Here is a 13,765-nt window from a genome sequence, read left to right on the forward strand (position 1 = left end):
CAGTTACACTAAGATATCCATAGATGGAAATTGTAAACTATTAAATAATGGTGTATAGTTGTGTATATGGTCTTCAAATACTTCATTGACACTGTCGATGCCAGACACAAAAAAATTTCTTTTTTGACTTTATAAAGAAAAGAAAAAACTGCTCATTTAGGTATGTTTTCTCAATTTCCAATAAAGAGAAATCTAACCAAAACTAACAACGAAAAATTTTTTTTGAAAATCTCTGGCAGAATATAAGAAGTTTCTAAAGCAGACCATGGCCACAAAGGCTTGTCGAGTCACTAAAGATAAAGAATTTAATGCGCAGTTGGCAAAGTTTGTTTCTCCTAAAATTACTTATAAATTGTGTTTGCATATGTAGTGTTTTGATAATTTGTTCTAATTATTATGCTCAGGCATTTTATTTTTCAATTGCTAAACTACAATTGTTACCTTTAAATCTTAGCTTCCTTTTTTGATAAATATTTCAATTACTTTCATTGTAATTCGTTCGATAGAATTAAAATTTATACTAAATGTTTTGCTAGTTGAACCTGCCATTTGCCCAATACCTTATTATTTGGCATTTTGACAAATACTTTGAGAATAAATAGATTTCAATTAAATGTGTTTTAATTATTTTTAATGATACCTGATAACCTTTAATGATATGAACCTTGCAATGAAATACTTAGAAGTGTGCAAAACCGTGAACAACTGATGAATTTAAACTAGCGTATAAAGAAAAAATTTAGAAAAATTAAGAAAGAAAAAAGAAATTAGTCCTTTTCTAAGTAGTAGCATGATGCAAATACTTAAGCATATAAAACCTCTTTATTAATACAGTCAGACCTCAATATAAGGTCACCCTAAGGGACATTGCAAAAGTGATCTTATAAGCGGGGTGACCTTTTAACCGATTCATAAGCAGTTCATAACTAAGCACGTAAATAGACATGATGACTTTTTAAAAATGTTAATACCAAGGAAAACGATCAGCCGTAAGTCAAATATTTAAGTCAATAAATTTTAACTGAATTAGTAAAAAATTAAAGAAAGTTAGATTTTTTAAACAAATTTTAATTTAAAATAAAGCTGTTTACAAATGTCCTCAAAGTGTACATACATACATTACATCTTACCTTATTTTAAAATAATCATTTATGCTGGTCTGTCTCGTTTTTGGTTTCATTTTTCGAACAGTGTTTTCTAGATTTTGTAACTTCTCAAAATGTTCCTCAGCTCCCTCATGGTTTGTAAAACAATTCGTATGACATTTATTGCATTGACGACTTCCATTTGGGTAACAGCTACAGTCTCAGGATTACTGTCATTGTCATCACTGTCCACAACTTGTGAAACAATTTCAGAAATTGTAGCTTGTTCGTTGACTGCAATATTTTCATAGAACTCGAGAGGGGTAATTGCCTTGTAAGAAAGTTAAATGGGCTTTTGTTAGAAAAAAGCTTCCCTCGTCTCAGATGAAAATGACCTTATAAGCGATAACGATTTTTAAAACTTGACCATATATCCGATAATCTGTAGCAAAGAATTCCTATTCAGTGAGCTGGGACTTTGGAAAAGTGACCTTATATGTGGGGTGCCCTTATATGCGGATGACCTTATATCGAGGTCTGACTGTATTACTAATTTGTCTATAAACAGTTACCCTCTAAAAAATTTTAAAAAAAAGTATTTATTTTTATTACTTAACTGTGTTAGTTATCAAATAAATTTTATTAGTTATAACTAACTATAAAAACTAATACTTTTTGTAGTTAGTATCAGGCTTCTTTGTAAGTCAGTAACAGTTGTGTAGACATTAAACGTTTCTCATATTTTTACTAAATAATATATGTAGTTAAAAATACATTTAACAATACTTGTGAAATTTAACAATATAACTGCAATCATATATATGAAACATCAATAACTCATAATTTTATTCAAAATATTATGTCATTTATGAATCAACTTGATTGTTAATTTATACATGATAATAATATGGATGAATTAAGGAAAACTGAATGTTGCTCACTTAATGTTTGATACAATGTGAATACTTTAGCTAATATAAAATTTTTATTCCTTTTTCCTCACCATTTACAAAATTTTTTTTCTATTCTTATAATTAGTTCTGAAAGTGGAAATAGTTTTTTTTGCTATATCCAAAAGAAATTCTTGTAATAGTGCATAAAAGTTTTATTTGTTTTTAAAAATCTACAAAATTTAATTTTAAAGTTACTGACTTGTTGCTAAATTTAATATTTTTTTAATGTTTAAATAATTTTAAAACTTAAGGTATTTTAATATATTAAGCTGTTTATTTTGCAGGAGAAATCGAAGACAAAGGGAAATGGATTTTGATGCCATCCCATCTGAGGAGCATAGTAGCACTGGCATTCCTTTAATTGAAAAAGGTTTTTATAAAATTTAAATGCTATTTCATGAAATTAAAATGTTTTTCTTTGGTCTTTTTATTGTTTCATACAATCTAATATCAATAGTTATAACTTTTGTCTTATTTTTATAGTAAAATAACAAATGAAAACGCGAATCTGTTTTGTCACTTATGATTCTTGTTGAAATGCAATAATTACTTTTTAAGAAATATTAAATGTTGAAACTAATATAATTAACCTTAGGATATATTAATAATTAATTATATTAAGATATATTGTAGTTGATAAGATATATTGTATTTGCATTTGAAAGTATTTTCATTAATTCACTCAGCACTTAAAAGTTTATTCAGATTGTTATATTTTCACTTTATAGAAGAGGTAGCTAATACATTCCAAAAGTTGTAATTACTAGATATTTTCTATGTAATTAATGAGCTCATCTTAATGATGTTAAAAATTTCATTGATCAATACAAAATTCAAGAAAATGCAAAAAATTAATAAAAACTCAATAAACTGAATGTGTGTAGATTTTGTTGCTTTAATCTTCTTTTAAAAATTATATTATTTAGTTAGTAAATTACAGATTTTTTTTTTACCAGTATTAATCCTTTTTGTATAATTCATATTTGAATCCCAAAAGATGAGTTAAAAATCATATTTGTCATCTCGGCTATAAGGTATAAGTTGTTGAGTATCATTATTTGGAATAAATAGACACCTTGTAAACCGTAGTGATATGAAAAGAACAGTTAAAATGTACATTTGTTTGCTTAAAAATGTACCTGATTTTTTCACTGGGTGGTGGCACAAGTAGTATCATATTATGGAACATTTGAGTTCACTACACTTATATACAACTTTTATAACTATAGCTTTAACTGCTCTAAATTTAAGAGGGTTGGTACAGACTTAGGGGGGTGCCATATATATTGACTATTGCCCAATACTTCATGGCTCCCTTTACTCTTTTTCTGTATAGTTATTTGTCCAAGATATTTGTCGTGATTTATAATTTTGATGATATATTTTCTTCTTTCTCTAGAGGATGAAACAATTTCAGATTTATCCAAGGTTGTTATAGATGAAGAATCGGCTGAAAAAGAATTGAGTGATGCTTTACATAAAGCTAGAAAATTGAAAGAAAGGAAAATAATGGCTACTGCTCCTGAAAAAGTATAAATATCTTTTTTTCTTCCTAGGAAATAATTTATTCCAGTTCATATGACAAAGTAGGATTAATTAAACTAATACAAATATTGTGTTGCATTCTTTCTCTTTTCTTTAAATAAATTAATAAAATAATCTAATTTAATAAAGGAGACCTAACTAAAAATTTTATGCATGTTTTTATATTGAAATTGAGCTTTAAATTTATAATGATTTAAATGTGGGTAATTGTAAAATATACAAGTTTTTTGATAATTCTTTTAAGATGGTATAATAAGGTCAAAAAAGGAATCGTGAAATATATATGATTAACAGATGCATTGCATGTTCCATTATTATACATATGGTTGAAAATAGGCTTTTCCACATTAATTTTTTCTCTCTTTTAACTTTGCTATTGTATTTGAAGTTTTGTTCATGTGTTGTAAATTGCCTTTTCTATAAAAGGTTCTCTGATATAAATTTTTTGCTTGCTTTTACCCTCTGAAAAATGACTTTTTCCTTTTAGAAATTTAATTTTAAATATCTTTTGCGTAATTAGTTTCTTAAAATTTTTTTACTGTTTTCATTTAAATAAACCATGATTTTTTTTTTTTTTTTTTTTTTTTTTTTTTTTTTTTTTTTTTTTGCTTTCTTTTAATTCACACACAATTTTTTAATTCTTTCTTAGCATTTTTATAAAAAATATCTTGCTATGATAAAAAAAAAAAATGTAGCTAAACTACTCTGTACTTTATTATTCAGTTATTTATTTATATAATCTACCATGTGTAATTTTATAGGTCATTGAAATATTGAGTAGTGTAGATGGATCTGGGAAACTTTCCCAGAAGGATAAAAGTGGAAATATTGAAATGAATTCTGTTGCTGAATTTTGCCGTACTCTTGGGGAGATTCCTACGTATGGTTTAAGTGGCAATCGGGATGAAGAAGCTGAAGATTTAATGGTAGTTATTTATTTTTATAAAATTTTAATGGATACTGTTCTTTTTAAACCATTTAATTCATAGGTTGTAAGTACATTCAGAGAAAGTAAAACTTCTACAAATTTATTTATTGCTTTGTATATGAACTTATTTAATATCACTCATAAGTATGATAAACTCGCCTATATTTCCCCTTCATCTAAAATTGTTTTGTAAACCAATGTTTTTTTTATTGTTTAATAATATAGCTTAATTTTGCACTTTTTTTAAAATCTAAATTGTAACATTGTTGTAGGAATGATTTTAGTAATTGAATTAAAGTTTTGCCTTAAAATGTTAGTTATTATGTAGCAAAACTTAAGATTTGACAACATTTTTTGATATTTTGAAAAACACAATTAAATTTTTTTATTAAAAGTTATATTTCAAAATTTGATATAAACAAGCTTTTTTTAATACTTATTTCATAGATTTTTTAAAATTTTTCTTTGAGTAAAAATTTTATTTTCAATAACTTCTTTTAATGTATGTTTTCTAAAATTTTATTTAAATTAAAATAAATATTTCATTGTGGTTTTAATTTAAGAGTTTTTAACCTTATTGTGCATTATATACTGTAGTATTTACATTTGATGAATTCTAAGTATTTTTCTGATTGAAATTAATTTTGTAAAGTTTCTTCCACTCAAAATGATATTTTTGCTATAATTTCATTATAATTTTCTATTTTGAAAGGATCTGGAACAAGAACTTTTGGAGGAGCGTTCAAAAGAAATTGATCCCCAAAATCAGGGAGCTTGGAATGAAGTTGATGTGGATGAAAAACCAGCTGAAATTTTGGTGAGATAATATTAACTAGTGTAGGTTTCATCTTTAATAACAAAAAATTATATATCTTTATTAGTTTCATAAATTATTTCTTATTTGTATTAAAGAAGAAAAATGCTATTGCAGCCACAATTTTTAGGAGCTAAACATTAAAAACTTGAATTTATCAGGGATCATTGCAAAATAGACAAAGTACAACGAAAATATTCATTTGATGAATAAATATCACTTTGCCCATTATGTTAAAATTAGTAGGTGAAAATATTTTTGATATTTTTTTCTTGCTTACATAGTTGAAAGGTTATTTATGTATTGTTCAAAATAGCAAGTTAAAATTTATACAGTTTTATGCCCAACCTTGTGTCGAATTAAATGAACAAGCACCTTCTGTAAAATTAACAAGTATTGAGAGAAATTTTAGTTTAACATGACAGCAAAAATTTTTATTAAGAAAATTTGAAAGTATTCTTTTAATTTGATGCCCTCATAGGAACATCATTGATGAACATCTTTAGATGAATATTTTTTTTCCTTTATTCTGAGATATTCTGATGACTTTTTTTTGTGAACTTAATCATTTTGTTTTTGCATCAGGCTTATAAATTATCTTGAGTTGCCTTAAAATTAATAGATACACAACTCTTTTGCAATTAATTTCTAATTATCTTAACTTTTAATCAAAGTATAATTAGTTAAATTTTCAGAAATCATTGATAGCTGTGGTATTTAATTTTGGAAAGAAAAAAAATTATAATTCGGTATTGGTGTATAAAACCAGGGTTCGTGATTTTTTTGATTTTTTTAAAAAAAATCAAAAGAATCAGATTTTTTTTTATTTAAATCAGATTTTTATTCAAGTACACTGTAAGAACTTTAATTTATGATTTAAAAAAATTACAAATGTTTAATCAAATTAACTGAATATTAAAACTATATTGTAACAATATTTTAGAAGCTCTAACTAAAATAATTTTTCATTATAATACATGGCTTTGAATGCATAGCAACCATTTTGAAACAAATGCATGATTAAAATTTAAAGACTAGATGTAATAGAGAATTTAAAGAATACTTCAGGGGTCTGTCTGGGTTTTTCTGAGAGATACCTATTTTGTGAAAATTAAAAATTATATTAAAAAATCAACACAAATATAGTAAAAATATGGATTTATCGTTTCCTACGAGACACAAAAATAAAATTTTAAGAAAAAGTATTTTGTGTGATTATTCTATCATTTTTCCTAAAGTTGAATTTGTAAAGGTACCGTTAAACGGTAGTAAATTTGGCTTGGACAGACCCCTGCACTTTAACTATTAAAACAAAGTTTCAGTTAGCAAACCATAACTTTAATTTAAAATTGTGATTTCTTTTTTTTTCTCTTGATTTTTAAAATGACAAAATAAATGTAGCAGACTGTGTTTATAAATGTAGTCATTCATCAAAAAATAAATAAATATTTAATCTATATATTTTTATATTAAAATATTCATTTTTAATTCTATATCAAAATAGATAAGTTAAGCTAAAAAAAAAATTAGAAAATCTATGTATTCATTGGAATTTTTTTTCACAAAATTTCTTTATAGAAAATCAGATAATGTCAAAGATACTGTAAACATATTATGAGAAAAAAATACCAGTTAATAACCCTACTGCATCAAATAGACTTCGAAAGAGTTTGAAAGGGAAGAATGACACTACAATAGGAAAAAAAACATCTGAATTCATCAGCCCGTTTTTTTTTCTTTTTCTGTTTTTGGCATATTACGGTAATTTCTTTTTAATATAACCTCAAGCTTCAGAAATATACATTTTCCACCAATAAAATATGATGTAGATTTTAATTAACGCTTTTTCATTCAAAAGGTAGAATTTTAATTAACATTACTTGTATTATTTTTTGAAAAAAATTCATGTTTATTAATTACTTTCTACAGCTATGCAAGTCTATATTAAGACAGCATTAAATGTTTACTTTAATCTGTACTTTCAATCTCAAGAATCAAAAGATTTTTAAAAATGTAATTTCAAATGTGTTGGAATTTAACACACACCAAGAAAGTAATTCCGTTAACTAAAATTTAATTAATGCAGTAATTTATTTAAATTAAATTTTAATACTAAGAAAAGAAAATAATAAAAGTATCAAAAATTTAAAACACTGTTTTTTTACTTTTAAAATCACTATATATAGATAAAAAATATTTGTTGATTTAAATCTATGATTTTTTTAAAAAAAATCATTTGATCTAAATCGTGATTTAAATCAAGCTGATTTAAATCAACGAACCCTGTATAAAACATAACTTTATAGGATGGATAAATATAGTAAATTATGGATAATAATACAAAATAAGAAACAAATGTATATATTTATGTAATTTGGTTTAATACCTAGTTACTTTTAATAGGTGTTTTTCAAATCCCCTAATGTAAATTTGAATATAAATGGGAGAAAAGATAAATAATAAATTTAGAAGTTGAGTAGATGTGTTTATGTAGATTGGCATAAATATAATATAGACCATACAAAAATACTAGTCAAGAAATATGAACAGCTTCTTACTCTTTATCCAATATACAATCTTTCTAAATAATCACATCAATATTTCAATCTATCCTTTTCTTACAACTTTCGGTTAAAATTACATTGTTAGAATGTGTCATAAAGAAATTTTTAATAATGCAAAAAATATTAACACCCAGAATTGTTATCTTAGTTTTACAACACAAATCCAGCAACAGATTTATGAATTTGTTATGTAATTTTTGTTGTGTTCTTTCATCTGGAATTATGAGCTATGGAAACTTAGACAGTAGTGTAAAGACACTTAAACCTATAAATGAATTTATAAATAACTATTTAAAATGTTTTCCTAAAATATTATTTTGGTTATTATCTACAATACTTTATATTTTATAATGAAATTGTTGATTGATTTCTAGATTAGAGAAAATGAGCCTATTTTAGAAGAAGAGCCTGATATAAGTTTAGGAGTTGCTGGAGCATTGAATCTTGCTACGAAAAAGGGTATTTTATGCTTATTGTTATTTATAATATATTTCATTAACGTTTCAATAAACTATTCTGAAATATTGATCAACACAATCTTCAATAAGGTTATTTCTATATATGCAGTCAGACCTATATTTAATGAAGTCGCTAAACCCCGGTAAAAAGTTCCTTATGTGGAAAATTCATTACTTGTATGTAGAAAATCATCATTTGAAATACTTAAACGACACAAGAAAAGTTTTCAATGCATAAACACTAGACATAATTAAAATTGCTATTGATACACCTTTATCTTGTAAATTATTATCTACTATAGAATTATTTCAAATTATTTTAACATTTCATCATATGAAGGTTTGGTGATTTCTTCCTTATTTTTGTCTTCATCTTCTTCGTCTTCCTCACAATTCATTGCTGTATTGTTTTTATTTTTCACACTGTCCAAAATGCCTGATTCAGTTAATGTTTTTGTGGTTGTAGCTTCAGAATCAATAAAAAGAAAATCATTAATCAGTACATCATCGTTCATTTCGTGGTTCTCTTTTTAAGTTCCTCTAAAGGAATATCATCCTCTCCCTCTACACTTTCCGAATTCTCCTCGGTGACTAAGAGTCCAGCTTTAGCTCTCAATTTCCATTTCAATCCAGCTCTCAATTTCACATTTTTTAATAATTCGGGATTGTCTATTTTTAAATGTTACGTAATTTTTAAAATTTTATGCTCAGGATTTCTGAGTATTTGACCCTGATTTTTTCTTTTTTTTTCTATTCTACATGGAATGAATTTAAGCTATCCAAGTTGGCTGTTTTTCCAATCTGCATTCCTAAAATTCTAATAAACTTAACCTAATATCTAATTAATTGGTATTCATGGAAATTAACCACTACAAGTTTTTATGGGTATTAGATTTTTATAAACAGATACAGAAAAATTTAATCTCCAAAATATTTTTAAGTTAATGTTATTTTTGCGTACTTACAGTCTCAGATTTCAATTTTCTCAACTATTTTTAATACTTTCTTTGTAGTTTGCAGACATTTTTATTTTAAGCATACAAATTTATTCAGCAAATAAATTCAAAGAAAACTTTTGATAAACTCTGGATATTAATCTTAATAAGAATTTAGCTCATTTTAAAATAACTGCAGATAAGCATCTGTCAGAAACTTGGGCCAATTGTGCATATCGGTGTAATGTTGGAAGCAATTTTGACAGTCAATAGGGAAATGGGAGAAATATTTTAGCTTAAAAAGACGCATTACGGATTAATATTTTAAGTTTGCTTGGCATCATGCTATTCCACAAGAATGAAGAAGTTGTTAAAATCAATGCATAAAGAAGAGAAGTTTTTTTAACGTAAAAGAAATTTAAATACTTCATATTTTTTAATTTTCTGAAACTTTTTTATTTCAAGATGCCATAAACTACACCCATAATTATTAAAAAACATAAAGATTAAAAAAATTTTTTTATTAATTTTAAACCACTAAGAACTAACATGCTTAGAACCACATCCAAAAGGTTAATATATCCTACTGTTATTTTTAATAGGGTACTTGGATAAAGAAGATACAAAACATTCCAGTGCTCCTCGATCTAGTACGCTTCAAGCACAGTCATATACTATAGAGGAGAAATTTTAGTGAGTATACTCTTATTTCATTTTCAAGGCTTTATTTCATGTTTAATCTAACTATTTCGTTAAATCATTAATAGACTTTTTTAAAGAATATCCTTTAATTATATATTTGCTTTTAATAGTGAAGATGACAAGTTTGGTAAACGTGACAGATATACAGGTCCTATTCAAGATTTTAAAGAAAAAAATAATTACAAGCCAGATGTAAAATTAGAATATATTGATGACAGTGGACGTTTGCTAACTGCAAAAGAAGCATTTCGTTATCTTTCTCATAAATTCCATGGGAAAGGACCTGGCAAGAACAAAGTGGATAAAAGAATGAAAAAGTTGGATCAAGATAACGTAAGAAAAAATTACATTAACTAAAAAATAAATTTTAGCTGAGTCCTTTTTGATATTTTCAAATCTACTGAAAGATATACTTAAATGTACAAGCATATAAAATAGTAATGGGATTCTTTTCTTTTTTAAAAAAATAAATAAGTGTTTTTTTTTTTATATTACAATGAAGGGTGTTGTTTCATCATCCATTATATGTATATCTGATTTATTGTACTCATTCAGTAGACTTCTAATGGAAGTATGTGAGCGTTTTAAGTTTTACTGCCTTTACAAGTTGCTATAGAAATAATAATTGCACAAGGTACTGTAAAAGTAACAGGCTGGTATAAATTGTCAATTAGAAGACTCTAATTTTCATTGGAAAACAAAGCCCCTTTAATGTGCTCTAGTTTAATATTACAGATTTTAAAAAAAGGAGCAAAATTTATTTACTGGTGAAAAAAAACTTCTTTTTCTAAGAAATATCAATTAAAATCTCAAATGTTAGAATTAACTTTGCCTCATTTTTGTTATCTTGCATAGTAAGTGTTGTTTCGTCAAATTAGACTTTTTTCTTTTGTAATATATGTATTTACATACACAAAATTTTAATTTTGTGTTCAGAAAGTAAATTAGGTTCATTGTTTTAACCACAATAGAATTGCATTAAAATTATTCTTTTCTTATCTTAAATTTTCATTCAGAGTAATTCTTAATTGAATTGTTTTCAGAAACACAAAAAATATATTTTTTGTTACATATTTTTTGCACTCTTATTTTAGTTATTCATGTATACAAAAGCAAGACAGTTGAAAATTATATATCCTTCCTTAATGTCTTGTTTTTATTTCCTTGAATTTCAATCTTACCAAATTATTTTATGGTGAATCATTTAAGATAAAAGAACTGCTCAATTGACAGTCTTGCAAGCTACTTTTGTTACAATTAAATCACTTATTAGCATTTCCAGGCTTTTCATGAAATTTTCAATCACAAAGAATGTATTTTTCTCAAAAATAATAAAATTCAATTGCTATGTGATGAAAAGAGCATATATGATTTTTGATGTTAAAATTTAATGACTAAATAAGGTGTCATATTTTGTTTCAGAGATTAAAACAAATGAGTTCAACAGATACTCCCTTAAACACTGTTAAGTTGCTCCAACAGAAACAAAAAGAAACACAATCTCCATATATTGTACTCAGTGGTGGAAACAAAACACTAACCCAGTAAGTATGATAAGCATTTTCTAAATCAAATTAACATTGTTATGAAAAGTATATACGTTTTATTAAAAATATGCTGGAATTATTAAAATAACAAAATGCTGTATTCTTCTTAAGAATGTGAATACTTAATTTCATAAAACTGATTTCAACCCATGTTTAATAATATAAGTGTCACTTTTAAAAATCTTGGAAGATTCTTAATTACTCTTAAATTAATTAACTTTATTCAACAAAAAAAATACTGTTTACTTTTCTGCAAGATCCACATACATCATTCACAAAATTTAGTTTTTGTTGCTACCAAAGACTACCTCACATACAATTCCACCTGCCAGATAATATGGAACAATTGTGGTATAAAGAGAAATAACTAAATTAATAATTTGTTACTAAAAAATTATACTTAAATATTAAATTATAATACAGTTTCAATATTAAATTATAATACAGATCCTAACTTGTGTTAATATGACTGTGATATGAATCTGTACCTCTTACATTAATTTAAATTTGTTTCTAATACCTATAAAATTAATAAATTCCATTTAATAAATATTCTACTAGAATACAAATAATTGTACGGATCTTTTAATTAGATATTTCTAAATTTTCATGGCAAGCTATTTAGTCGTTACTTAAAATTAAGACTTAAATGCAAAAAAAAAAATATCAGATTTTTTTAAACATAAATAGAAATTTACGAACATAAAATATTGTCGTTCCACAGTTATATAATAAAGGCGCACACATGGATACACTTGAGATATAATTTAAAATTTATTTTAAAAAATAAAGTATATAGGTTTAAGCAACAAAATTAAAATATAAAAGCTGTTATTTCCAATATATATTTTTTAAGGGAAAAAATTTTTTTCTTTCACTGCTTGCTAAACAAAAATAAGTTGAATATATAGAAGTATTAAAAAAATATGTAATGCTTTTGGAATAAAATCATCCTGTTACCATGGAGCCTTACAAGTTTGCAGATACTTTAGGATTGTATGCATAAATAATTTTATTCTGCCCCATTCTTTATCCTTCTTATGTTCCTTGTTAATATCTAATCTTCAAATTATGGATTGTGTGAATATCATTTATTTTCACAAGGTGTTTACTGTTTTTTCTTTTTTTAAACCCAACTTTGTGGTGAACTATGCTGACATTCAATTTTGGATTTGAAATTAAGAATAATTATGTTTAAAAATGCTATAAAGTCTGAAACTGTAATCAATTTAAACAGTTAATGTATAATTTAGTAATTCTGCCTGAGTGATGTTTTTTAACTACGAAAACCTGGTTTCTTTCTTGTGTAAGAAACTATTTATTACTATTGCTACTTAATGGAAAAGAGAAGCAAAGCAGAAAAATGTTTGTACAAATTTGTCCTAAGTGCCTGTCTGTTAAAAATGTAAAATCTTTTCCCGACCATAGGTTCAGTACAATTATGTGTACTAAATTACTGTTAAGATAATGTTTGAGTGTCATTAAAATAAATTACTCTAATTAGTAATATTAGGTGTGAAACAGGGCCTAACTAAAATGGAATTTTTTTTTTTTATAAATGATCCTAAAATATTATTAATTTTCCAAGAGACATTTATACTGCTGTTTATTTTGATCGATCTCATCAAAATAGAGATAGAAAAATGAACCTAAAATAGAGCTTTAGAAAGTATTTTTTTATTACCAACTTTTGGTTGTGGCTATTATAATAACTTACAAGTGTGTGTTTGAAGAAACAAGCAAATATTTTTATAACCTTCATAAATCTCTTCTGGAAAACTTGTTTTTTTACAACCCTGATCTTTCAGTCCTTTGGTACTATATAGAAATAATTTCTATTTGAAAATGTTTACCCAAACTAGTAAGAAGAAGTAGATTATATTTATTTTTGTATAATTCCATATACTAATGAGGTTAAATTTGTTTTTCAGAACGATGATATCAAAGACAAAATCCTGAAAAGTGTATGTTTTTCACCAGCAAAATACTATATTATGAATCTGTATATAAAACAATTGCCTAAGTTAGTTGTTCAATTTTAATGTGTTGTTTCCATCTTTTTAATTACTTTTTGCACAAAATACTGATACAATTTTAATTAAGTCATGATTAGGACTGGGAGATATATCACGAATTATCGATTTAATGCATACATCGGCATTTTTTTCTTGCGAGCATCATAAATCTGATTTAAGTGGCTGATATACGAAGACGTTCATGATTTAACATATGAG

The 13,765-nt window shown here is 25.4% G+C and overlaps 1 protein-coding gene across 1 annotated transcript in view; it reads left to right on the forward strand.

Annotated features, from left to right (window-relative positions):
- LOC107452658 (U4/U6.U5 tri-snRNP-associated protein 1) overlaps positions 1-13,558 on the forward strand; it is a 39,547-nt gene extending 25,989 nt beyond the window's left edge. Inside the window, exons 21-29 of the mRNA XM_016069204.4 lie at positions 2,323-2,408; positions 3,438-3,568; positions 4,345-4,509; positions 5,224-5,328; positions 8,264-8,348; positions 9,885-9,975; positions 10,095-10,317; positions 11,407-11,528; positions 13,463-13,558. Of these exons, the coding sequence (XP_015924690.1) occupies positions 2,323-2,408; positions 3,438-3,568; positions 4,345-4,509; positions 5,224-5,328; positions 8,264-8,348; positions 9,885-9,975; positions 10,095-10,317; positions 11,407-11,528; positions 13,463-13,490 (1,036 nt within the window). The 3' untranslated portion in view covers positions 13,491-13,558. The remainder of the gene's footprint in view (positions 1-2,322; positions 2,409-3,437; positions 3,569-4,344; positions 4,510-5,223; positions 5,329-8,263; positions 8,349-9,884; positions 9,976-10,094; positions 10,318-11,406; positions 11,529-13,462) is intronic.
- The last annotated feature ends 207 nt before the right edge of the window (positions 13,559-13,765 follow it).

This window comes from Parasteatoda tepidariorum, chromosome 1 (genome assembly GCF_043381705.1).
Source record: "Parasteatoda tepidariorum isolate YZ-2023 chromosome 1, CAS_Ptep_4.0, whole genome shotgun sequence".
NCBI lineage: Eukaryota > Metazoa > Arthropoda > Arachnida > Araneae > Theridiidae > Parasteatoda > Parasteatoda tepidariorum.